The following is a 27,698-nucleotide window of genomic DNA, read 5'->3' as shown; positions in this document are numbered from 1 at the left end:
GCCCTTACGTATGAGAAAGTTTCGCAGCCACTGGGAATCATCCCAGAACTGCAACACTATGTGGTCCCATCAGTCTGTGCTTGTTTCCCGAGCCCAGAATCGGCGTTCCACTGCATGAACCTGCCCCATTAGCACCATGATGCCCATATTGCCAGGGCCCATGCTTTGAGAGAAGTCTATATCCATGTCTTCATCACTCTTGTCACCAGGCTGACGTTGCCTACTCGCCCGGTTTTGCTTTGCCAGGTTCTGGTGCTGCATATACTGCTGGATAATGCATGTGATGTTTAATGTGCTCCTAATTGCCAAAGTGATCTGAGCGGGCTCCATGCTTGCCGTGGCATGGCGTCTGCACAGAAAAAGGTGTGGAAGGATTGTCTGCTGTTGCCCTGACGGAGGGAGGGGCGATTGATGACATGGCTTACAGGGTTGGCTTACAGGGAATTAAAATCAACAAAGGGGGTGGCTTTGCGAGAAACTGAATGGCTGCCTCAAGGATAGAACTCAAAACCTCAAGGATAGAACGCAAAACTGGGTTTAGCAGACCGTCGATTTCACAGAGGGAGGGAGGGAGGAGAAAATGAATACAAAACAAATCTGGTCTATTTCTTGTTTTGAGCCACTTCATCTATCTTTATACATCTTGCTGGCAGCAGACTGCGCAGTACGACTGCTAGCCATCGTCACCTCCTGGGTGCTCAGCAGAAGACGGTGCAGTATGACTACTGGCCATCATCTTCTGCTGGCTGCAGATTAAAAGACAGTGCACTGCCAGTAGAACTCAATCGCCATGAGATGAAACAAGGGAAATGACCTGGCTGAGTCACTCCCATGTTTGCCCAGGCGCCTGGTTAAAAGAGCACCCAGGATTATGTCGACGACGGCTACCAGTCATACTGCACTGTCTGCTGCCAAAAGGCAATAAACTGCTGCTGTGTAGCAATGCAGTACCACGTCCGCCAGCACGCAGGAGACATACGGTGACGGTTAGCTGAGTGGGCTCCATGCTTTCCGTGGTATGGCATCTGCACAGGTAACTCAAGAAAAAAGGCACAAAACGATTGTCTGCCCTTGCTTTTACGGAAGGAGGGAGGGAACGGGGGCCTGACGATATGTACCCAGAACCATGCGCAACAATGTTTTAGCCCCATCAGGCACTGGGATTTCAACCCAGAATTCAAATGGGCAGCGGAGACTGCGGGAACTGTGGGATAGCCACCCACAGCACAACAGTCCGGAAGTCGACGGTTGACTCGGTACTGCGGACACACTCTGCCGACTACATGCACTTAGAGAATTTCTGTGGGGACACACACAATCAACTGCATAAAAACACTTTCTACAAAACCAACTTCTATAAATTCGACCTAATTTCGTAGTGTAGACATACCCTAAGACACGAAGAGGATCCGTGACTCTGCTTCCGACCAGACAGCTCCCTACCTAGGGGGATCCCTCCCTTTATACCCGCTGGGTGAAACCCGCACGCAAATCCCTGCCCCCGGCGGTTCCTGTTTAAATACAAACCCCTGAGTAGGGGAGTCTCAGTTTCTCCCCAGACACGGAACTGCCCGGTCCTGCCCACTGAGGCGTTTCCCTTCTTTTATGAAAAAAAAGAGTGAAATCTCTGTGGCTTTTCCTTTCCCTGTTATCGGCCCCTACCTGTGAGTGTGTATTAGAGAGCGGGGAAATTGGGGACAGATCCACAGATTCATTGGCTGCCTAATTACTTCCATAACTTATTTCCCTCTGTTTCAGGTGTCCTCTCTCAGGTGCAGCTGGTCGAGTCCGGCCCGGGCGTGGTGAAGCCCGGACAGACCCTCACACTGAACTGCGCTGTCTCGGGTGTCTCCATCACTGACAGCTGCTACTCGTGGAGCTGGGTCGGGCAGCCCCCCAGGAAAGGGCTGGAGTGGGTAGCACGTATATACCCACACGACGGGAGAAAGTGGATTGCCGCGTCTCTCCAAAGCCGGACCACCATCTCTGCAGATACCTCCAAGAACCAGGTCTCCCTGCAGCTGGCCTCCCTCGCGGCTGCAGACACCGCCATGTATTACTGCGCCAGAGACACACAGTGACGCAGAGCAAAGCGGGGCAGATACAAAAAGGGGGAGCGGATTGTCTAGACTCACTTGGGGCCCTTTCACACTCACATCTGCATTAGAAGCGGGGTGAGACACTGGTCACAAGCAGGTTTAGGAGGTGGAAAGGGGAGAGGGAAAATTCCTCGTCTCCTCACTCAGCTCCTTGTAAAACAGAAACACAGAGCTCACATCTCATGGCTTCCCTCGAGGGAATCAATCAGACAAGCAACCAGCTCTCGTTCCCAGCAGCAATCCCATAACCCTTCTGGGGACCACCTACAGAAGACAGCGCTGCATTTCTCCCTCAGGAGATCAGGAATTCCCAATGGGCTTCAAGTCAAGTTCGCTTAGCTCAATAACCTGTCTCTGAGCATGACTAGCGGGGACTGCTTCACATAAGGACCCCGCATCTGAGGACGTGAGAATATCCACCCTCCAGAGCAGGTCTCGCTCTGGCCTCTAACAGAGATTGGGTTAAGCCAGAGACACTCACACTGTAGCTCTCCAGCCCCAGGGGGCTTTTTAATGTGTTTCTCGGGGGCCTTTGCAGCACCTGGTATGATTTAATTATGAACCCATCCAAGGTATTAACCAATCAGGATGCTTTTATTATGTTATTAACCAACTGAGTTATCGACCTGCACTAAGTTATTAACTTACTGTGGGAATTTTATAGATATAGATATACAGATAGATATCTAAATAAAATGTTATATTATATTATATTATATTATATTATATATAAATACATATATACTAAATATATAGAGAGAGTGTGTCTATATGTATACATAAAAAGAAAAGGAGTACTTGTGGCACTTTAGAGACTAACAAATTTATTAGAGCATAAGCTTTCGTGAGCTACAGCTCACTTCATCGGATGCATTTGGTGGAAAAAACAGAGGAGAGATTTATATACACACGCACAGAGAACATGAAACAATGGGTTTATCATACACACTGTAAGGAGAGTGATCACTTAAGATAAGCCATCACCAACAGCGGGGGGGGGAAGGAGGAAAACCTTTCATGGTGACAAGCAGGTAGGCTAATTCCAGCAGTTAACAAGAATATCAGAGGTTTCAGAGTAGCAGCCGTGTTAGTCTGTATTCTCAAAAAGAAAAGGAGTACTTGTGGCACCTTAGAGACTAACAAATTTATTAGAGCATAAGCTTTCGTGAGCTACAGCTCACTTCATCGGATGCATTTGGTGGAAAAAAAAAATGCATCCGATGAAGTGAGCTGTAGCTCACGAAAGCTTATGCTCTAATAAATTTGTTAGTCTCTAAGGTGCCACAAGTACTCCTTTTCTTTTTAAGAATATCAGAGGAACAGTGGGGGCTGGGGTGGGAGGGAGAAATACCATGGGGAAATAGTTTTACTTTGTGTAATGACTCATCCATTCCCAGTCTCTATTCAAGCCTAAGTTAATTGTATCCAGTTTGCAAATTAATTCCAATTCAGCAGTCTCTCGTTGGAGTCTGTTTTTGAAGCTTTTTTGTTGAAGTATAGCCACTCTTAGGTCTGTGATCGAGTGACCAGAGAGATTGAAGTGTTCTCCAACTGGTTTTTGAATGTTATAATTCTTGACGTCTGATTTGTGTCCATTCATTCTTTTACGTAGAGACTGTCCAGTTTGGCCAATGTACATGGCAGAGGGGCATTGCTGGCACATGATGACATATATCACATTGGTAGATGCGCAGGTGAACGAGCCTCTGATAGTGTGGCTGATGTGATTAGGCCCTATGATGGTATCCCCTGAATAGATATGTGGACAGAGTTGGCAACGGGCTTTGTTGCAAGGATAGGTTCCTGGGTTAGTGGTTCTGTTGTGTGGTGTGTGGTTGCTGGTGAGTATTTGCTTCAGATTGGGGGGCTGTCTGTAAGCAAGGACTGGTCTGTCTCCCAAGATCTGAGAGAGCGATGGCTCGTCCTTCAGGATAGGTTGTAGATCCTTGATGATGCGTTGGAGGGGTTTTAGTTGGGGGCTGAAGGTGATGGCTAGTGGTGTTCTGTTGTTTTCTTTGTTGGGCCTGTCCTGTAGTAGGTGACTTCTGGGTACTCTTCTGGCTCTGTCAATCTGTTTCTTCACTTCAGCAGGTGGGTACTGTAGTTGTAGGAATGCATGATAGAGATCTTGTAGGTGTTTGTCTCTGTCTGAGGGGTTGGAGCAAATGCGGTTATATCGTAGCGCTTGGCTGTAGACAATGGATCGAGTGGTATGATCTGGATGAAAGCTAGAGGCATGTAGGTAGGAATAGCGGTCAGTAGGTTTCCGATATAGGGTGGTGTTTATGTGACCATCGCTTATTAGCACCGTAGTGTCCAGGAAGTGGATCTCTTGTGTGGACTGGTCCAGGCTGAGGTTGATGGTGGGATGGAAATTGTTGAAATCATGGTGGAATTCCTCAAGAGCTTCTTTTCCATGGGTCCAGATGATGAAGATGTCATCAATGTAGCGCAAGTAGAGTAGGGGCATTAGGGAACGAGAGCTGAGGAAGCGTTGTTCTAAGTCAGCCATAAAAACAGACTATGCTGACAGCTTGTGCCACACACTCTCAAGGAAACTGCGGAACCACCTGATCAACATCCTCTACAGCAAACAGGGAAAGATTAAGAATGAGCTCTCAAAACTGGATACTCTCATAAAGAACCAACCTTCCACACAAACTTCCTCGTGGCTGGACTTTACAAAAACTAGACAAGCCATTTACAAAATACACTTTGATTCTCTACAAAAGAAAAAGGACACTAAGCTATCTAAACTACTATATGCCACAAGGGGCCACAACAATGGTTCCCGTAACCCACCCAGCAATATTGTTAATCTATCCAACTATACTCTTAGCCCAGCGGAAGAATCTGTCCTATCTCGGGGCCTCTCCTTTTGCCCCTCCACCCCCACGAACATGATACAGTTCTGTGGTGACCTAGAATCCTATTTTCGACGTCTCAGACTCAAGGAATATTTCCAACACACCTCTGACCAACATATTAACCCACAGAGACCTTCCTGCCAACACTACAAAAAGAAGGATTCTAGGTGGACTCCTCCTGAAGGTCGAAACAGCAGCCTGGATTTCTACATAGACTGCTTCCGCCGACGTGCACGAGCTGAAATTGTGGAAAAGCAGCATCGCTTACCCCATAACCTCAGCCATGCAGAACACAGTGCCATCCACAGCCTCAGAAACAACTCTGACATCATAATCAAAAAGGCTGACAAAGGAGGTGCTGTCGTCATCATGAATAGGTCAGAGTATGAACAAGAGGCTACTAGGCAGCTCTCCAACACCACTTTCTACAAGCCATTACCCTCTGATCCCACTGAGAGTTACCAAAAGAAACTACAGCATTTGCTCAAGAAACTCCCTGAAAAAGCACAAGAACAAATCCGCACAGACACACCCCTGGAGCCAGGACCTGGGGTATTCTATCTGCTACCCAAGATCCATAAACCTGGAAATCCTGGACGCCCCATCATCTCAGGCATTGGCACCCTGACAGCAGGATTGTCTGGCTATGTAGACTCCCTCCTCAGGCCCTTCGTTACCAGCACTCCCAGCTATCTTCGAGACACCACCGATTTCCTGAGGAAACTACAGTCCATTGGTGATCTTCCTAAAAACACCATCCTAGCCACTATGGATGTAGAAGCCTCTACACCAACATTCCACACAAAGATGGACTACAAGCCGTCAGGAACAGTATCCCCGATACTGTCACGGCTAACCTGGTGGCTGAACTTTGTGACTTTGTCCTGACCCATAACTATTTCACATTTGGTGACAATGTATACCTTCAAATCAGCGGCACTGCGATGGGTACCCGCATGGCCCCACAGTATGCCAACATTTTTATGGCTGACTTAGAACAACGCTTCCTCAGCTCTCATTCCCTAATGCCCCTACTCTACTTGCGCTACATTGATGACATCTTCATCATCTGGACCCATGGAAAAGAAGCTCTTGAGGAATTCCACCATGATTTCAACAATTTCCTTCCCACCATCAACCTCAGCCTGGACCAGTCCACACAAGAGATCCACTTCCTGGACACTACGGTGCTAATAAGCGATGGTCACATAAACACCACCCTATATCGGAAACCTACTGACCGCTATTCCTACCTACATGCCTCTAGCTTTCATCCAGATCATACCACTCGATCCATTGTCTACAGCCAAGCGCTACGATATAACCGCATTTGCTCCAACCCCTCAGACAGAGACAAACACCTACAAGATCTCTATCATGCATTCCTACAACTACAGTACCCACCTGCTGAAGTGAAGAAACAGATTGACAGAGCCAGAAGAGTACCCAGAAGTCACCTACTACAGGACAGGCCCAACAAAGAAAACAACAGAACGCCACTAGCCATCACCTTCAGCCCCCAACTAAAACCCCTCCAACGCATCATCAAGGATCTACAACCTATCCTGAAGGACGAGCCATCGCTCTCTCAGATCTTGGGAGATAGACCAGTCCTTGCTTACAGACAGCCCCCCAATCTGAAGCAAATACTCACCAGCAACCACACACCACACAACAGAACCACTAACCCAGGAACCTATCCTTGCAACAAAGCCCGTTGCCAACTCTGTCCACATATCTATTCAGGGGATACCATCATAGGGCCTAATCACATCAGCCACACTATCAGAGGCTCGTTCACCTGCGCATCTACCAATGTGATATATGTCATCATGTGCCAGCAATGCCCCTCTGCCATGTACATTGGCCAAACTGGACAGTCTCTACGTAAAAGAATGAATGGACACAAATCAGACGTCAAGAATTATAACATTCAAAAACCAGTTGGAGAACACTTCAATCTCTCTGGTCACTCGATCACAGACCTAAGAGTGGCTATACTTCAACAAAAAAGCTTCAAAAACAGACTCCAATGAGAGACTGCTGAATTGGAATTAATTTGCAAACTGGATACAATTAACTTAGGCTTGAATAGAGACTGGGAATGGATGAGTCATTACACAAAGTAAAACTATTTCCCCATGGTATTTCTCCCTCCCACCCCACCCCCCACTGTTCCTCTGATATTCTTGTTAACTGCTGGAATTAGCCTACCTGCTTGTCACCATGAAAGGTTTTCCTCCTTCCCCCCCCTGCTGTTGGTGATGGCTTATCTTAAGTGATCACTCTCCTTACAGTGTGTATGATAAACCCATTGTTTCATGTTCTCTGTGCGTGTGTATATAAATCTCTCCTCTGTTTTTTCCACCAAATGCATCCGATGAAGTGAGCTGTAGCTCACGAAAGCTTATGCTCTAATAAATTTGTTAGTCTCTAAGGTGCCACAAGTACTCCTTTTCTTTTTGCGAATACAGACTAACACGGCTGCTACTCTGAAATATATGTATATATGTACACTAAATATTTTCCCTGTCACTCACACTACTGTGACTGTTTGGGTAACATTGATGGATAATTTGGCTCCTGAACCCCTTAGGCCTGAGTCTCACTGGTTTGAACCCTAAAGGACAAGGTTTAACATCCCTGCCAAATTCTCCCCCTCCCCCCTTGCCAGTGTGTGTCCCAGCCCCGCTCCTGACCTACACAATCACAGGCCTCCTTTGGATACAGCCCAGAACTTTCCTGTCTCCCAACTTCTCTCCCTCCTGCTCCTGCCCTGAAAGCTGTTGGCCGGTGCTACTTGGGAAAACTCAACCTTTCTCCCTCCCTCAGTTAGATGGGGCGGCCTCTTAGTGAGAGAAATCCCGACAGAGGGAGCTGGCCCCCACTGTCCCAGGACCCAGCACCCTTTACCCAAATCCCCGCTCCATTTACTGAATCTGCCTGTTCACAACCACTGGATTTATTTCCAAATTCTCTTTCCCACCCCCCGGAAATGACATGAACAACTCAACAGGTGCCCAAATCCAATGGGTCATAGAATCATAGAATATCAGGGTTGGAAGGGACCTCAGGAGGTATCTAATCCAATCCCCTGCTCAAAGCAGGACCAATCCCCTATTTTTGCCCCAGATCCCTAAATGGCTCCTTCAAGGATTGAACTCACAACCCTGGGTTTAGCAGGCCAATGCTCAAACCACCGAGCTACCCCTCCCCCCAATTAGGTCTGGGGATCCTAATTCCCTTAACTCCCTTCCAAATCCACAACCACATGTGCAAATTCCACATTGACCTGTCCCCGACACCGGTGTACAACACGCTGTAGATGGACTCCATGGAGCCAGGGTGGGGGTTTATCAAGAAACCGGTGGCAGTTAGGAGCCAGAATCTCACTAGATATTACTGGCAGTTGGATGCCTAGATCCCGCCCTGGCTCTGCTCTTCTCTTCCCCTTGTCACTGGAGCATGTGAGCGACTCACGACCATTCCTGGATTTTACCCTCACACATGAAGCAGGGAAGTCTCATTAGCCCCATTTTACATATAGGAGAAACAGAGGCCCTGACTCAGTAAGGCTGAGCTTATCCAATGCACCTAGGGGATTTGGGCGCCCACTGACATGAGTGGGCATTTTGCACGCAGAGCCCCTCAGTGGATTCACACAACGGCAACAGGGAGCGAGTGCGTGATGTAGGGACTGACCCTGCGACTTCTGTCCTGTCTCCTAGGGCCTCAGGCGAATCACCAAAGACGAATGACAGGTTTCAGAGTAGCAGCCGTGTTAGTCTGTATTCGCAAAAAGAAAAGGAGTACTTGTGGCACCTTAGAGACTAACAAATTTATTAGAGCATAAGCTTTCGTGAGCTACAGCTCACTTCATCGGATGCATTTGGTGGAAAAAACAGAGGAGAGATTTATATACACACACACAGAGAACATGAAACAATGGGTTTATCATACACACTGTAAGGAGAGTGATCACTTAAGATAAGCCATCACCAGCAGCAGGGGGGGGAAAGAAGGAAAACCTTTCATGGTGACAAGCAAGGTAGGCTATTTCCAGCAGTTAACAAGAATATCTGAGGAACAGTGGGGGGTGGGGTGGAAGGGAGAAATACCATGGGGAAATAGTTTTACTTTACTTTACCCACAGTGAGTCCGCCCAGACAGGGTCCTGGGGAAGCCAGAGGGCACTGCACCCCAACTCCGCAGTCAGACGTGACTCTTAGTCAGCCAGTAAAACAGAAGGTTTATTAGATGACAGGAACATGGTCTAAAACAGAACTTGTAGGTACAGAGAACAGGACCCCTCAGTCAGGTCCGTCTTGGGGTGCAAAGAGGCCAGAGCCCAATCTGGGCCTCCCTCCATTTCCCCAGCCAGCTTCAAACTGAAACTCTCCAGCCCCTCCTCTGGCCTTTGTCTCTTTCCCGGGCCAGAAGGCCACCTGATCTCTTTGTTCCCCAACCCCTTCAGTTGGCTCCTTTGCAGAGGAGGGGCCCAGGCCATCATTTGCCAGGAGACAGAGTGTGGGCCATTCTCTGTGCAAACAGCATCACACTGGCCTTCTAGGGCTCTGTAACAATCACACACCCTTATCTCAACACCTAGATACTTAAGAAATGCCTAGGGGAAACTGAGGCACCCACGCAGTATTTAGAGAAAACATTAAGAATATTCCCACTCTGTCACACCCTCCACATGCCAAAAGCTATAAAAGGCCCTGGAAACACCCTTCATTTTGTCTTCAATCCTGCTTCTTACCTCTGGAGGAACTTTGCTACAAACAGAAGCTCTGAGCAAAGGACTGAATGACGTATCCGAGCTGTGGGTGTGCTCCAGAGACTTGATTTGAACCTGCAGTTTATTCCATCACTGCTACAAGCCTGAATCAAGAACTTTGCCATTACTGGAAGTAATTGATTCCTTTTTAACTAATTTTAACTCTCACCTTTCTTTCTTTCTCTTTATGAATAAACTCTTTAGATTTTAGATACTAAGGGATTGGCACCAGTGTGATTTTTGGGTAAGATCTAAGTTATATATTGACCTGGGTGTGTGGCTGGTCCTTTGGGATCAGAAGAAATTATTATTTGGTGAGACGGATTGTAAAGAACCACTCATCTCTGAATCCAGTGTTTTTGGTGATGATATAAGAACTGGAATGCCTGAGGAAACTGCCTTTATGTTTTCTTGTTAGTCAGTGTGGTGAAATAAAAGTTTACTTTTGTTGCTGGTCTGGTATATCCTATGGTGGATTCGCCAGCCTTGGGGTGTATCTGCCCTATTTCTCAGCAGTTCGTCCTGCATTTGGCATACTCAGTTGTGACCCGCTAAGGCACGGTTACAGATGGATTAACCCAAGTTCTGGTGGAATTGACTATGCCTCCAAATTTAAAGGGCGATTCACCCTCTCCAGAGAGAACTCCATCAGCACAGCCTATGCAGAGATCAGTGGGCTGAAAAGTGAAGACACCACTGTGTATTGCTGTGAGAAGCACAGTGAAAGAAAATATGTCAGAGTCATGAAAAAACTATCTGCAGAGGAAACCACAATCTCCTGACCACAGGAGAGCCCCTGGGGCAGCAGGAAACAGGACTCTGAATTCTATTTATATGGCTCATTGCACATACTAACCGGAAACATATCTGCACACCCCAATAGTGAAACAGAAGCACTACGGTGTCCTACAAAAAGTGATAGCGATTTTGAGCATCTCAGTTTTTGGTTGCTCAAGCTGAGACACCTTAAAAGAGACGGATTTATAGAAAATAAGGCTGTAATTTCGAAATCTGCCTAGATTTGGATGACTAAACTCTTAACTTAGGATGTTAATATCATTACCTTTCTTTGTGAAGCATTTTATACTGGCTAGAAGAAAAAAAATTATATATGGACTGGAGCTCCTACACAATACCTTAATACAAATAATCAGTGATCAGTGATAATATTCTTGTCCCTTACAGTGACTTGCCATGTGATCTTGGGCAACTCATTGTAGTTCCTCAGTTTCCCCACCTATGTAATGCAGATACTTATATTTACTTTCCTTTACAAAGTGTTTTGAGAAGAACAGATGAAGTCATTGGGAGTCTTTCCACTTACTTCAATTCCCTGTGGATCAGATTCTACGGAGTTAGTACTATGCCTGGTGATTTCAAACTGGCTAGGGAGTTAGCTGATAAAATTCCATGAGAGTTCAACACAAGTTAGGCACCTAACTCCCTTTGGCTCTTTTGAGCATCCCAGTATAATTAACTAGAGTTGTATCCATACCAGTAATTATCTCTGATATGCAGGGGAGTTCTTTCCTAGTCAGAGTTTACTCTGTAGAAAAAGATTCTTATTCAGGGCCTATTATCTCTCTTTTTTTTTTTATGGAAAGGGAAACTTTAATGCACATCAGAGTTTGGCAGGTTTTGTTTAAAACCAAACTATTGATTTAAATTTATTGACATTTTGCAGTTTGGAATTATTTTGATAAGATCTTCAGTTGTTTGAAGAAGAAAGGGAGACTGATTGTGGAAATGGATTTTTGGTTGAAATTATAATTTGAAAATTCATCCTTAGGCCCCAATCATTCAAAGACTTTGGCACATACTGAAGTTTACTCACGTAATGATTCCCATTGAAGTCAATAGTGTTACTCAGGTACACAAAGTTAACATATGCTTTAGTCCTTGCAGGCCAGACAGGAATAATGCTCCTAATATTAACACACTAGCCCAGAATTTAGGAGATGGGAGGTCTGCCACGGGCTTCCTATATGACTGCAAGGAAATTTAGTGGGGCCGGATGTTTAAAAGTATTAAGGTGCCTAAAGATGCAGAGAGACACATAGTCAAGTTTTCAAAAGTGATTTCTATTACAGTTAGATGTTTGCCCTTTTGAAAATCCCACTAGGCACCTATCTGTTTCCTTGGGCACCCAAATATCTTTTGAAAGCAGACTTTTACTCTCTCAATGCCTCATGTGTAAAACTGGGATGAAACTTCCTATCTCACTGGTACGTTGTGAGGATAAATACACTACAGATTGTGAGATGATCACGTACCACAGCAATGCAGCCATATAAGTAGCTAAGAGATAAATCTGGAGCATACCTCATATTACTTGGATCTTTGAGTCTATCATGCAAGTTTCCAGCCTTACTCTTCTGGCTCATGGGTTCTGTACTTTTTGAGGGTGGTGCGATCTCCATATGCAAATAAAGAGGAAATTTCTTTCCTTTTTAAAAGATTGCGGTTCGTCCTCAGATAATGCTCTTTGCAGAAAAAGGAGCCTCAGTGTTCTGCTACTGCAGGGGGTGTTGAGAAGAATAATCATGAAAAGTCTGTTCAGTTTTCTTCTCGTGTTGGCAGCTCTCCCAGGTAGGTGAATTTCACTGGGACAAGGAAGGGGAAAAACAGAACTAGCCAGAAGAATTCTCAACCTGCTTCTTCTTTCTTCACAGGGGTAAAGGCTCAAATCCAACTAATCCAGTCTGGTGCAGAGATTAAGAAACCAGGGGAGTCTCTGAAGGTGTCCTGTAAAGGATCCGGTTATACATTCACTAGCTATGGAATCCAGTGGTTTCGACAGGCTCCCGGAAAAGGGCTGATTTACATAGGATGGACTAACACAGATACAGGAGTGCCTACTTATGTGGAAAGTTTTAAGGGGAAAGTCACCATGACTCTGGAGAAATCCATCAGCACAGCCTTTCTGCAAGTGAGCAGCCTCCAAGCTGAAGACACGGCTGTTTATTACTGTGCCAGACACATAGTGAGAGAAACCTCATTCAGAGCCATTCAAAAAGGAGAAGTGGATTTACCCTCGGTGTGTGGCAACATCTGCTTATGACACTAACAAGCAGCATCATTATTTCACTGCTACATTCTGCACACTTGTGTCCCTGGTATCCACCTGTTGTGGGATATTTCAAGTCTCCCAGGGAATTTAGACAACCCATTCCTGTAGATTTCTGATGGGTACTGAGCAGACATAGCCCTAAGCTGCTCTGAAAATCTCATCCTCACATTGTCCTCTCTTTGGGGCATTAGCCATCATTTCCTTAGGGATGTGTGTGACACCTAGCACCACGAAGGCCTGATCTCTGACTGTGGCCTTTAAATGCTATAATAGTAATATTAATATAAGTAACAAATGTGTCCCTGCACTGACATGCCAGAGCTATTACAGAGATATGCACCCCGTGGTCTAGATTCTCAGCTGGCATAAATAAGCATAGCTCCATTGGCTTTGATGGAACTATACTGGTTTATGCCTGCTGGGAATCTGGCCCCATTGACTCCAATGGAGAGATGTTGATTTACACCAGCTGGGATTCTGGACCCATTGATTGCAATGGAGCTATGAACAATTTACTCCATTTGGGGTTTTGGCCCACTGACTTCAATAGAGCTACACCAATTGGCATGAGCTGGAAATCTGGCTCTATGGTAAATAATCTTGAAAAGTGCAACTAAAGATAAGCACAGTAAAATTGAATAAAATGGGTTTGTGTCAGAAATGTAAGTGGTCATTACAAGTTTATAGTGGGAGATTCAGAATGCAAGAAGTGAAGCCTTTTTCTTCCTAAATAAAGAAAATAAGCAAAAATAAACCTTCAATAAAACAAAACAAGCATGAGGTTGAATAAACAAGTTAAACAAAAGAAAAAAGCAGAAACAATAGATACACAATTGCAGAGAAAACAATATGCAGCAGCATATCACACATTATCAGTTCATTCAGAAGTAATATGAGGAGAGTTTTATCAAACATCCTCACCTTCAATCTACGTTCTGATAGCTTCCCCATCACCAACATAACTTAATAATGTCATTTTGACTTGCCAGAGGCTCTAACGCAAAGCAAGGATTTGAGCCCAGATTTTTCAAAATGCCTGTGTAGTCCTGTGGTCCTATGTGACAAAGAAGCACAGTTCCTACTGAAAAACCAATGCCGCTCAGCCATGGGCTCACACCCAAATCACTAACTGATTTTAAACCTTTCACATTTCAGTGCCAGTCTCTGCGTGGATTCTCTTTATTTCCAGTTAACAGTGTTCTCTTTTGCTCTGCCTTAGGTTGGGAAGGGTATGAATTACACCAGTGTGGTTCTCTTGCTGCAAGTTTGTGTGTAGGCCAGCCTGAACCTAGTGCTTTATAACCACAAGTCCTTCCAGGCCCACCTTATGCACCTCTAGCGAATCATGCAAATTCAGGGCGGAAGCCTTCTGTTTAAAGCCAGAGCTCCTAGAGACACTTTCTAAACTAAAGCCCTTTCTGCAGCTTCTGGGTCTCTTGCTCTTCATTCATCCCCTTTATCATGCTGTCCTTATGGAGATTTCTTCTCGCTAACAGCTCTCTCAGGTTTCTTCCTGTCCCTTAAATTACATGTGTTTACCTATCATTTCAGTTTATACACTGGGGATGTTACTTATTTTTGTATTTACAGGTGTCCAGTGCAATGTGGAGCTGGTGGAGTCTGGTGGTGGAGTCAAAAAACCAGAAGAGTCACTAAAACTCTCCTGCAAAATTTCTGGATTCACTTTCAATAGCTATTCGATGAACTGGGTGTGTCAGGCTCCCGGGAAAGGGCTGCAATGGGTAGCCCAAATTAGGCACGATTCAGGAGCAATCTACTACACAGACTTGGTCAAAGGATGCTTCACCTCCTCCAGGGACAATCCCAACAACCTGCTGTATCTCCAAATGACCAGCCTGAAGACTGAAGACACTGCTCTGTATTACTGTGCCAGAGACACATAGTGGGAAGAAATATACTCACAGCCATGCAAAAATCCCCGGGGGCAGCACAAAGAAAGGTTGTCACTAGCTCAACCTGTAGAACGAAATTTTCTCAGCTGGCTAAAGGACTTAGATGCACAGTGGGGAATCCAGCTTCCTTGGGTGGCTTTGGCGTTCTTGAAGTACACAAAGTGGGTCAGCTGCAATACAAGTTGGAATTGTGGGTGATGTTTGAAATGGTTTAGTGTGTCTGTGAAGTCAGAGCACTGGCTCTCACATGCCTGTACATAGGCCACAAATTGAACAGAGTTCTCCTCAATTAGAAATGGCCCTTAGCCATCGAGTCTAACCTCCTGCGCAATACCTGTCCTGTTTGTACAACTACAAACTTCTTTCATTGCTACACTGAGCAAAAAGGACCCCTCAACTGCTGGGTAATGGTGGTGAAAGGAACATTTCAGAGAGAGAGAGGGGTGGTGGGGAGATAGTGTTTGCATTTTTAGGGATAGATAGATAGATCGATTTCCCCGGTTTAACAAAAATCCCCAGGGATACTTTTGAAACTGAATAATCTCTCAAAGAAAAATGGATGATTTTTTTTTTGCTAGGTAAGAAGAGAAAATCCAGGGAAGTTTAATCCTTTAGAAAGAAAAATATGGGGAAATATTTTTCGCTGTTTAGCAAAAACTACACATGGTGGCAGCAAAATGACAGGTCTTAGCATGGGGGTGAATGTTTCATAAAGACTGAACCTGGAAATGATCAAGAGGATTTTATCTTCATCAGATACTTAAGGCTGGTATTTTCAAAGGGATGATTTGGGCACCCAAATCCCCTGTAAATGTTTAGGAATGGAGTAGCCAACTCTTTTATGAGGTTTTGGAAATCACAGCTCACATATGCATTTCACTGTTCAAGAGTGCTGGTATGCATAGATTGATCAATTCTCTGTTATTGCAACTTTATTCCTGTCCATTGGGTGTCATACTCTGGAAATGTAATATTATGCGCCTTAACATTTCAGGTTCCCGATTAACTCGAAGCTCACACTTCAGTCCTATTGATGTCAACCTGCTCTATTGCTCTCCTTTGTCAGGATTGTCCCAAATTCCATTACACTGATCTAATGTCTCTCCATCGGTCTGCCTCTCTGGGTTCTGATGAGATTTATGAGTAAAGGTCAGTGCAGCTTTTATTCAAATGATTTAGCACTGCCCACATGCAAATGAAGTAGGAAAACTTCCTGATAAAGAAGAGCAATTGATCCTCACAGAAAAACTGCCCCACAGAGAAAGTGTTTATTGCTTTTTGCAGCCCACTAGGTTGTTGAGGAGAATGAAAATGATATGTCTAGATTTCCTTTTCTTTTTGGCTAATCTCCCAGGTAAGTGAAGTAAACTTACAGGTGTCTGGTGCAGACAGTTGGGCTAGGATGGGAAGGAGGGTTTTATGGTACTAAATTCTGTCTCCAAATGTAGCAGGAGCTGTACACTGCCAGACCACTTAGTTTATCATCTGCCTGGATTTCAGGGTTTTTTATTTAGTCCCACCTCATTTACACTAGTGGAGTTGAGGAATAATTCCAAGGAACCCAGCAGCGATCTGTCAGTGAAAGGAAGAGAGAATCAGACTCTTTGTATGGATTAAAATGCTGTTTGGAAAAAATCGATTCTCTCTAATGATTAGGGTTGCTATCCTGGCCCTATCCAAATCAAAGGGAGTTTTCACCTTAGGTGTTCAGTTCACCTACCAACCTTCTTTTCCAAGGTGCCTTTTCCCAGCTGAAAATGGTCCAGTCAGGCCCAGCTATGGCAAAGCCCACAGAGCCTCTCAAGTTGACCTGTTTGGTGTCCGGTAGCTCCATTTCCAGCAGTAACTGGTAGAGTTGGTTCCGATGGACTCATGGGAAGGAGCTGGAATGAATGGGGTTCATCGTGAGCAATGGAGACGTGGTCTATGACCTGAGTTTGTAGACCCGCATAGTGATCACCTGAGACACACAGCCAGGAATGAGTATTACTTGCAGGTTCACTCTGCTGCACCGGAAGATACTGGCACGTATTACTGTGAGCGGGATATATATCTGTTTGGCACAATGATTGAGACCAGTTCAAATACTGGAAAGGAAACTGTGCAAAAGCCAGCAATTTGTCCCCTTCTCTCTGTCTTCTCCCACCCACAAGATCACACTATCCTTCCACCAGAGCTGGGACTAGAACCCATGAGTCCTGGCTCCCAATATCCCACCCAGAGCTAGTCTGCTAGACTCCACTCCCTTCCCAGAATTGGGAAAGCAGCCCAAAAGTCACCTCTGTCTATTATTTCATTAACCTTTCTAAGAACACACACTTTACTAGATAAGGGGTTTTGGCTTCAATGGATCTATGCTGACTTAAACCAACTTGGGATCTGGCCCACTGATTTCTGTGGAGCTACCTCACTTTACACAATCTGGACATCTGGGCCTTAGATTTCATTCATTGTTATATTTAGCCTATGAAATCTCTTTATTGTTTGTTGGTTTGGTCCGGTTTCACTGCCAATTTGGTCCAGGTAAGTTTTATTTGTTGCAAAGGAAATAGTCAATAAAACATACATTTACACAAATTGTTTCTTCTTTCCTGCCCTATATCCTGTGATCAAATAAAGTACATATGAATTACCTGTGTAAGACTTTCCTTATTAAAATCTTGCATTTGTTCTACTGGGGGATCTCTGATAAGCTCAGCTAGCAGGTGAGAAATGTTCTTCTGATTGAAAATGTCTTCCTGTCCAATGAGTAAATTTGCTAATTAAAAATAATCATCAGGTTAGGAATAAAGGTTAAATTACCAGTAGAAAAAACTTGTCGTCAGAGTTACCCCCCAATGATGTTTTCCTTCATCACTCAATTTATATTTCTGTGACAGGCACATAACTGAAATAACAACGGCCGATGCTAATAATTACTGAGGTGCACTGGGTATTTGTGAATGAAAGGAAGTGATGAAGGTCTCCTTCCTTCCTTTCTTCCCCAACATTATTTTTACAAAGGAGGATGTTTTGTTATCCTTTTCAAAAAATGGCCATTTTCCCCATCTACATATATAAGTTCTCTCAAAGATGCAAAACTCACCCATCTTATTTAAAAACTCAATAGACCAGAGAGGATTGTTCCTTCAATTTGCCAGCAACCTGCTGATTTCACCTTCTAACCAATCCTATGGCTGTGCCCTTACCTGTCTGCAGCTTAATTTTCCTGAGTGGATTTTCATGTTAGTTAAATATTTATAAATAACTATGCATATATCATTAGAAATCTGGACAGAAACTACAGTGATGAAGGAATAGATAGATTGAGGTGTATGTGGATAGATAGATAGATAGATAGATAGATAGATAGATAGATAGATAGATAGATAGATAGATAGATAGATAGATAGATAGATAGATAGCCAGCCAGCATACATATTGAGGGAAGGATTGATGGATGTTGCAGAGAGAAGGCTAGATAGCCAGCCAACATGCAGAGAGAAGGAAGAATGGGTAGATGGACAGATGGAGGCATAGTTCTTGCTGATGCATGGACAGAGAGGTAATTTTGAAAATAGATTTTTCAAAGATTATTCTTTTTCAGGTGTCCTCTCCCAGGTTGTCCTGACCCAATCAGGTCCAGAAGTCAGGAAGCCAGGCGAGTCCACTATTCTGAAATGTGCTGTAATTGGGCTGATCATAGCACATCTATCATGACTTGGATGAGACAGGCTCCGGGGAAGGAATTGGAGTGGCTGGGTTACTACTATGCCCAGTCTACATCTTCTACTTGCCTGCCATCCAGGGGCGATTCAGCGCTTCCAGGGACAGCTCCAGCCTCTATCTGCAGATGGACAGCCTCAGAGGGGAAGACACCGCTGTGTATTACTGTGTGAAACTGGGCAGGTCCACAGTGCTCCAGCCCCTTACAAATATTCCGTGGCACAGCAAGGCCCCTGTATTATCCTCCATCAATTCCCCCCATCCCGTCACCTGTGCCATCATCACACCTAAATACAATGGCTTGGCAGGTGGTGTGCTGTGAGCTCTGCTAAGAAGTGAGCTGTAGCTCACGAAAGCTTATGCTCAAATAAATTTGTTAGTCTCTAAGGTGCCACAAGTACTCCTTTTCTTTTTACAAATACACACTAACACGGCTGCTACTCTGAAACCAGTCTCTCTGATTGTCTCCTTGTTTCCTTGTGCTTCAAATGCCCAATCTGTTTGTTGGCCCCACCTGATGACTCTGTATTAAAAGAAGGCTGGACTCCTTTATGGGCAGGGACTGTCTTTTTTTGCTATAGAATCCTACAGTGCCTGGAACAACGAGGCTCCCATTAAGTGTGATGTTAATAAAAAGCACCTAAGTGACTTAGGAGCACAAGTGAAATTGAAAGTCAGTGGGACTCGCACTCCTAAATCACTCAGGCAATTTTTAAAGGAGGAGGGGGAGTTATCCAAAACTTCTATAGAGATTTACAAACATTTTCCCCGATCATCTTATAGTATTCTTCATAATTATGGGGAATATTTATTAAAATAGCAACAATTATGTTTATGGCAGCACCCACAATCCACCACTTACTTTCCTTACATTCTCAAGGGACAGAGGCACAATGTAGGGACAGAGAGGCGCCCAGAGGTACTGCGGTTAAGGGAAGGCACTGCTCTGTGTTACTGTGCGAGAGACACAGAGAGCAGATACCTCCTGCGCTTAACACAAAAACCTCCTATGCAAATCTCCATCCTGCCCATTGCCAGCAATCTCCGCCATGACCAAGCTGTTTAGACAGAGAGGAGCACAGATTATACAGTCTCCAGTTGTTAGGCTGGGCTTCAGTCCTCTTCAAATGCACATTGCTCACAAAAACCCCACTATGCTGACAGAGCAGGGATCACCTTATGTATTGACCAATGAGGCAGAAATAGCCTTGCTTATCTTTCCCTCCTTCAGGCTGCTTTTCAAACCCTAACCAACTAACTAAGGAGAAGGAATGCCAGAGATATGATGTAAAGGGTCATGGTGTGGCCTGCCCTTGAATTTTGCACACCGTGACTTTATCATGATTTTGCACCCCACTAAACAAGGTTGAATTGTGCTTCTGGGGCACATTGTCTTGTCTGGTTATACAATAAACTACAGGTTTCAGCAGGGTAGCCATATTAGTCTGTATTAGCAAAAACAACTAGGAGCCCTTGTGGCACCTTAGAGACTAACAAATTTATTTGGGATAAGCTTTCATGGGCTATAACCTACTTCATCAGATGCATGGAGTGGAAAATACAGTAGCAGGTATAAATATACAGCACATGAAAGCTGAAATTGTGGAAAAGCAGCATCACTTTCCCCATAATCTCAGCTGTGCAGAACACAATGCCATCCACAGCCTCAGAAATAACTCTGACATTATAATCAAAAAGGCTGACAAAGGAGGTGCTGTCGTCATCATGAATAGGTCGGATTATGAACGAGAGGCTGCTAGGCAGTTCTCCAACACCACTTTCTACAAGCCATTACCCTCTGATCCCACTGAGGGTTACCAAAAGAAACTGCACCATCTGCTCAAGAAGCTCCCTGAAGAAGCACAGAAACAAAACCACACAGACACACCCCTGGAACCCCGACCTGGGGTATTCTATCTGCTACCCAAGATCCATAAATCTGGAAACCCTGGACGTCCTATCATCTCAAGCACTGGCACTCTTACAGCAGGATTGTCTGGCTATGTGGACTCTCTCCTTAGGCCCTACGCCACCAGCACTCCCAGCTATCTTTGAGACACCACTGACTTCCTGAGGAAACTACAATCTATCGGTGATCTTCCTGAAAACACCATCCTGGCCACTATGGATGTAGAAGCCTCTACACCGACATTCCACATGATGATGGACTACATGCCGTCAGGAACAGTATCCCTGATGAGGCCATGGCACACCGGGTGGCTGAACTTTGTGACTTTGTCCTCACCCACAACTATTTTAGATTTGGGGACGATTTATACCTTCATGTCAGCAGCACTGCTATGGGTACTCGCATGGCCCCACAGTATGCCAACATTTTTATGACTGACTTAGAACAACGCTTCCTCAGCTCTCGTCCCCTAATGCCCTACTCTACTTGCACTACATTGATGACATCTTCATCATCTGGATTCATGGGAAGGAGGACCTTGAAGAATTCCACCTGGATTTCAACAATTTCCACCCCACCATCGACCTCAGCCTGGACTAGTCCACACAAGATATCCACTTCCTGGACACTACGGTGTTAATAAGCGATGGTCACATAACCACCACCCTATATCGGAAACCTACTGACCGCTATTCCTACCTACATGCCTCCAGCTTTCAGTCAGACCACATCACACAATTCATTGTCTACAGCAAAGCCCTAAGATACAACCTCATTTGCTCCAACCCCTCAGACAGAGATAAACACCTACAAGATCTCTATCAAGAGCTCTTAAAACTACAATACCCATCTGGTGAAGTGAAGAAACAGATTGACAGAGCGAGATGGGTACCCAGAAGTCACCTACTACAGGACAGGCCCAACAAAGAAAGTAACAGAACGCCACTAGCCATCACCTATAGCCCCCAACTAAAACCTCTCCAGTGCATCATCAAGGATCTACAACCTATCCTGAAGGATGATCCCTCACTATCACAGACCTTGGGGGACAGGCCAGTCCTTGCTTACAGACAGCCCCGCAACCTGAAGGAAATACTCACTAGCAACTACACACCACACCACAGAAACACTAACCCAGGAACCAATCCCTGCAACAAACCCCGTTGCCAATTCTGTTCACATATCTATTCAAGGGACACCATCATAGGACCTAACCACATCAGCCACACTATCAGAGGCTCGTTCACCTGCACATCTACCAATGTGATATATGCCATCATGTGCCGGCAATGCCGCTCTGCCATGTACATTGGCCAAACTGGGCAGTCTCTATGCAAAAGAATAAATGGACACAAATCAGACCTCAAGAACTGTAACATTCAAATACCAGTAGGAGAACATTTCAATCTCACTGGACATCAATAACAGACTTAAAAGTGGCCATTCTTCAACAAAAAAACCCTCAAAAACAGACTTCAATGAGAAACTGCAGAACTGGAATTAATTTGCAAACTGGACACCATCAAATTAGTCCTGAATAAAGACTGGGAGTGGCTGGGTCACTACAAAAAATAATTTTCCCTCTGTTGATACTCACACCTTCTTGTCAGCTGTTGTGAAAGGGCCACGTCTACCCTAATCAAATTGGCCTCATTAGCACTGACCCCCCCGCTTGGTAAGGCAACTCCCATCTTTTCATGTGATGTATATGTATACCTGCATACTCTATTTTCCACTCCATGCATCTGATGAAGTGGGTTCTAGCCAATGAAAGCTTATGCCCAAATAAATTTGTTAGTCTCTAAGGTGCAACAATAAACTACGGAACAATTAAAGGTGTCATTGTAACACGTAAGCACAGAGGGGCAAAGTTAAAGGGTCATTTGTGAACCCTGAATATTTTCAAGGCCGCTCCTATAGACCTGGTGAGCTATACTGACTAGGCATATTCAGGGTTGGATGCTGAACTATGAAAAAGCCATTTTAGGTTGGGATTTTCAAAGGCAACTAGACAATTTCTGCGTCCAGATCCCATGGCATTGCAATGTAAATTGGGTCCCTTACTCCTTTTCTCTGCTTGGAAAAATCTCAGCCTCAGGGACTTGCCCCAGACCAGGAAGTTCCCAGAGCTCGTGATTCACAGCCCGGTGCCTTAAGCACAAGCCACGCATCCTTGGACAGACCCATCCTACACTAGGCCATAAGGGGGATAGATTGATAGTACTGAGGCAGATTGCATCCTTCATTGCTGAACTTCTGTTCATGCAATGGCCTTTGGCAGGAGTGAATATTAGAAAGAGTTGGGCACCCAGTTTTGGCACATGGCAGGGGCAAACAAGGCAGAGCAAAGAAACATCCCCTTCTGTAGGCAGTGTCCTAAGGCTGAGAGAACAGTTTCCCCTATTCTTTTTGTCCATAGTCCTATTTCCTGCTGAGGGTTCTGGTCTCCTCTTTTCTATATCAGGCCACACCCTGACCCTGGAAGCTCCACACCCCCATTCAGCCACTCCCCCTGCCTGCGCTCCTCACTGAATTCAGCACCTTTTATTTCCCACCTGCCCGGCTCTCCCCAGAATACGCAAAGCTGCCAGATCTGACTCCCTACTTAAACCCCAACTCAGGCATCTAAGCCAAAGTCCCCAGATCCAGCTCAGGGACTTACAGGGCTGCACTCCCATCCCATCACCATGCTGGGTCTGCTGAGAGTCTGCATTTTCCTGATTGGACTCTCCTGTGCATTTCTTTGGTTCGTTGGTTGTTTACAAGTCATTTTAGATCGCTCTGCAGTTCATGGGCTCAGGGGGGTTTCCAGAAGTTCTGAAGTCACCTAGGAACACTAGGAAAAATCAACAGTTCTTGTGCTCCTAAATACTGTAAGTGCTTTAGAAAAATCCCCTACACATTTCATCCTACATGGAGAGATATTGAAATATTGGGAGTTATACTAGGGATTTATTCAGTGGTGGATTTAGAGTTAGTGGGGCCCTGTGCTCAGTTTCATTTTTGGGCCTCTCCTTGGGACCCAGCCAAGAAAAAGATCATTCTGTCTTATCTCCCCCCGTCCCTGTTTTTCATTCTTTTTTGCCTTCCTCCTCCTCCTATAAGTAATAGGAAGTAAATGAAAATAAAGGGAGGTACCTTGACTGTTGTTGTCATCTAACTTATTTTTCCACAGGCCACTTGAAAAATCACTGGGGGTCTTGGTGGACACTTAATGATCTTTCCAAATATTGTGTGTACCGTTCGCTAATGATTGTAAAGTGCTTCAGATAAGAGCCCTTTAGTAAAAAAAAGTAAAAAAAAGGTGGGGTGAAGAGTCTGGCCAGGACTTAGGATGCATGAGGGGGCTCAGGGCTGGGGCAGGGGTTTGGGGTGTGGAACACTTACCAGGGACTGCTCCGTTTGGTGCAAGGGGTGCAGGTGGGGATGGGGGGGATGCAGGAGTCATGGAGGACAGGTGGCTGTGGTTGTGTGAGGGGGTGCAGGAGTCAGGGCTGGGGGTGCAGGGTCTGAGAGGGAGTTAGGGTGCGGGAGGGGACTCAGGGTTGGGGCAGGAGGTTGGAGTGCGGAGCGCTTACCTGGGGCAGCTCCCATTTGGTGCGGAGGGGTGCAGGAGTCAGAGCATGGGATGTGGGGGGGGGCAGTCAAGGCTGAGGGTGTGAGCTGGGGTTGAAGGGGGAATGTGTAGGGGAGTGCGGGGCTCTGCCTGCCCTGATTCCGCTCTCTTCCCCAGGGCCCCGCCCCTGCCTCTTCTCCGCCTCCTCACCAGAACGCACTGCAGCCCCACTCCTTCCCCTCCCTCCCAGAGCGCCAGCAAACAGCTGTTCGACGGTGGGGGAAAGACACCACAGCCCCCACTACCTCAGTGCCCCACTAACACTTCAGGGTCATTCTAAGCTCACTCTCAGTAGATATTCGCTCTGCTATTCCAGGAAACACATTTGGGACTAGGGTTTATTTCCCTGATTAAAGCAGGCCATGCAAATTCCCTCACCCAGCTTCCTCTTTAAAAACAAACCCTCCCCTGCAGGCCTGAGGTGGAGAATCCGCAGCCCCCAGTGTCTGTGCAGTGCCAGGCAAAGCCCCACAGGAACATGCCACTGGGCTACATTTCCTTCTGATTGCAACTGTTTCCCCCTGTACATTGTTGTCCTGAAGACACCGGGGAGCCTCCAGGTTTTGTATCAATCTCACCGGGAGCCAGGTCTCAATGTGCAGGTGTCCGGTCCCAGGTCCAGCTCGTGGAGTCAGGAGAGGATGTGAAAAAGCCCGGAGACTCTCTGCGCCTCTCCTGCAAAGCCTCTGGGTTCACCTTCAGCGATTACTGGATGAGCTGGCTCAGACAGGCCCCCCTGGGAAGGGACTGGAGTGGATGGGGAAATACACCCAACTTCAACTACCATCAACTATGCACAGCCCTTCAAGGGACACTTCACCATCTCCAGGGATAACCCCAACAACCTGCTGTACTTTTTAAAACAGCAGTGTGGGATGAGACCTATAACAGTGTTGTCCACTGTCCCCATGATTTATGTGCACATTAGTCTGTTGAGAGGTAGAACTGCACAAGTAACCCATGAAAGAAACATTACATTTTTCAAAACTTGTAAATAAAAGTGTAATCTTATCTAAAAACCTGCTGTATCTGCAAATGACCGGCCTGAGACCAGGGGCACCGTCCGGTATCACTGTGCCGAACACACAGTGAGGGAAACCGGCCTGCGCTTTGACTAAAACCTGCCCTGTCGCTTTCAGAATCAGGTCGCTGCTGAGGGGATCAAGCACCAAAATCTGCATAGGAGAAAAGACAGAAAACAGGGGAATCTACCAATCCCTGTCTGTCACCTCCACTTTCCTGTTCCAGGCAATTTACCCAACGTAGAGGTTCACGCTCATACAAGAAGGCATGTATGAGAGGGGCTTCCCCACCCTGTCCCCCTGCCACTTACACACCGGGGCGGGTCCCCTTCTCTACCCACCCCAGCCCACCCTACCATACCTAGCATGTCCACATTCCCCATGTGCTGGGACTGATGCAACATAAATTATATCTGACAAACAGATCTTTTAGAGAGGGAACATCTGTTTGTCCTGAGATGGCCCAGGGCTTCGACTAGTGGGGCCCAAAACGGGGCTCCCTGGCCAAACCACAACAAAAAGAATAAATTATTATAATTTATTTATTATTATCCACTATAATATTATAACTGAATAGCAGTGATTCAGGACTCCAAGTTTTATCGCAGGTGCTAGAATGCCCCAAATTGAGGTAATATATTAGCCCCTCACAATGTTTAACGTAGGTTTCAGAGTAGTAGCCGTGTTAGTCTGTATTCACAAAAAGAAAAGGAGGACTTGTGGCACCTTAGAGACTAACAAATTTATTTAGCATAAGCTTTCGTGAGCTATCGGATGCATCCGATGAAGTGAGCTGTATCTCACGAAAGCTTATGCTCAAATACATTTGTTAGTCTCTAAGATGCCACAAGTCCTCCTTTTCTTAATGTTTAATGTAGTTGCTTTCACAACATCTGTGAGGCAAGGAAATGCTGCTGTCCCCTCGTTAGAGATGAGGAACTATCGAGAACAATTCTATAAAATATTTGCTGGCAAAGTTTGAGAATGCGCCAAAGCTGATAATGAGGAGGAGGATGAAGATCATGGTGATGATGATTGAAAGGGGCCTAGAAGCGCTTGGCTGTCATTACCAGGACTGCAGCTTCCTTTCTTGCTTTCTCTCTTTTCTCCTACAATCCCTCACTCCCGTCTTCCTCTCCTTCTGCTCTGACAGCCCCTTTCCGGAGCACTTCAGGACCAGGTTCCCATTGTGCAGGACTCCATGCAAACAAATGGGACCTGATCCGATGTCGATCCAAGCCACTCAAAAATCCCTTTGGGTTTCAGTAGGATTTAAGTCGGAGCGCTAAACACATTGACACATTTGGGTTTCAGTAGGATTTAAGTCGGAGCGCTAAACACATTGACACATAACTCCCCCTTCTCTCGGAATCCGAGGGCAAGAAATGAGATCACTCAGGGAAGGAGTTTGTGTGTCTTATAAGGAGAGGGATATGCAAATGCGGGAGACAGTGTCCTGTTTAAATCTGTTCCTCTCTCTGCCCAGGCTGCACCCGGAGACACAATCCGCAGTCCCCTGGGTCGGTGCAGTCACCAGCCAGCCCCCCTGAGAACTTTCCCCTCCAGCACCCGGGAAAATGAGGCTTTGGCTCCAGTTAGTGTTCCTCGCAGTGGCTTTGGAAGGTATTTCCTCCCCTCATACGCATTGGCGGGGCAGGGGAACAGTCTATTATTGCTTTGAATATTAATACGATGTATAATATCTTTCTATTCCCAGGTGTCCGCTCCCAGACGCTGGTGGAGTCCGGAGGGGGTGTGAAGAAGCCCGGAGACTCTCTGCGCCTCTCCTGCAAAGCCTCCGGCTTCACCTTCAGCAGCTACGGGATGGGCTGGGTCCGCCAGGCTCCCGGGAAGGGGCTGGAGTGGGTCTCACGCATTTACACGGATGGGAGCCAACAATTTTACGCCGACTCAGTGAAAGGCCGATTCACCATCTCCAGGGACAACCCCAACAAGCTGCGGTATCTCCAGGGGAGCGGCCTGAGGGCCGAGGGCACCGCCCGGTATCACTGGGCGAGAGACACAGTGCGGGGAAGCCGGGCTGGGCTCAGACAAAAACCGGCCCCCGCCGGCTAAGGACAAACCCTCCGCTGGGGGCGCTGCAGCTCTACAGCTCGCGGCGGGGAGAGCAGGGAAGTTAAATTCCGCCTCCCCTGGGCTTCCTCTGCGAGGTTCCCACACACACAACTGCAGACCCTGACTGACCGCACTGGGAGAAGAGACCTGCCCGCAACTTTCCCTTGTCCCTAATACACTCTGTGCCCCTCACTCCCCTGCTCCCCGCCTTTCCTCCCCCCTCCACCCCCCATAGCCCAGGCTGATGGAACCAACATTAAAGAGTATGAATTAAAACGTGTTATTTAAACCCACCTCTCACAGCCAGGCTGAGGGTTTCCAAGCTGCCCTAGAGATACGGACACCTCGTGCCTATTATAACCCCTCGGGAGCTCTAGAAGACACATCTGCCTGATATTCCAGTACCCATTCAGTCCCATGTCACAGACAACTTATCCCTACCCCCATGTCCTCCCACTGCCATTTCCACCTCATAGAGACCCCCACGGCAGGGCGTATTCCCCTACCCTCCATATCCACACACCCCGCCCCCAACGTCTCCCTTCAACTATTTTCACCTGCAGAGAACCCCATCAGCAGAACCTGAGCCCCTCCTTTCTATAACTCATAGATATTAGCTGACAAAAGCAGAAGCTTTTCAA

At 46.1% G+C, this 27,698-nt stretch overlaps 1 gene segment (V, D, J or C); it reads left to right on the top strand.

The window, feature by feature from the left end:
* Positions 1-27,180, top strand: part of LOC122456469 — an 89,316-nt gene extending 62,136 nt beyond the window's left edge. Inside the window, 1 exon segment of the V gene segment in view lies at positions 26,699-27,180. Within this exon segment, the coding sequence occupies positions 26,699-27,057 (359 nt within the window).
* The last annotated feature ends 518 nt before the right edge of the window (positions 27,181-27,698 follow it).

The sequence above is a fragment of the Dermochelys coriacea genome, chromosome 13, assembly GCF_009764565.3.
Source record: "Dermochelys coriacea isolate rDerCor1 chromosome 13, rDerCor1.pri.v4, whole genome shotgun sequence".
NCBI classification, from domain to species: Eukaryota; Metazoa; Chordata; order Testudines; family Dermochelyidae; genus Dermochelys; species Dermochelys coriacea.
Note: the sequence above shows the minus strand (reverse complement) of the source record. Positions and strands in the feature narration are given on the sequence as shown.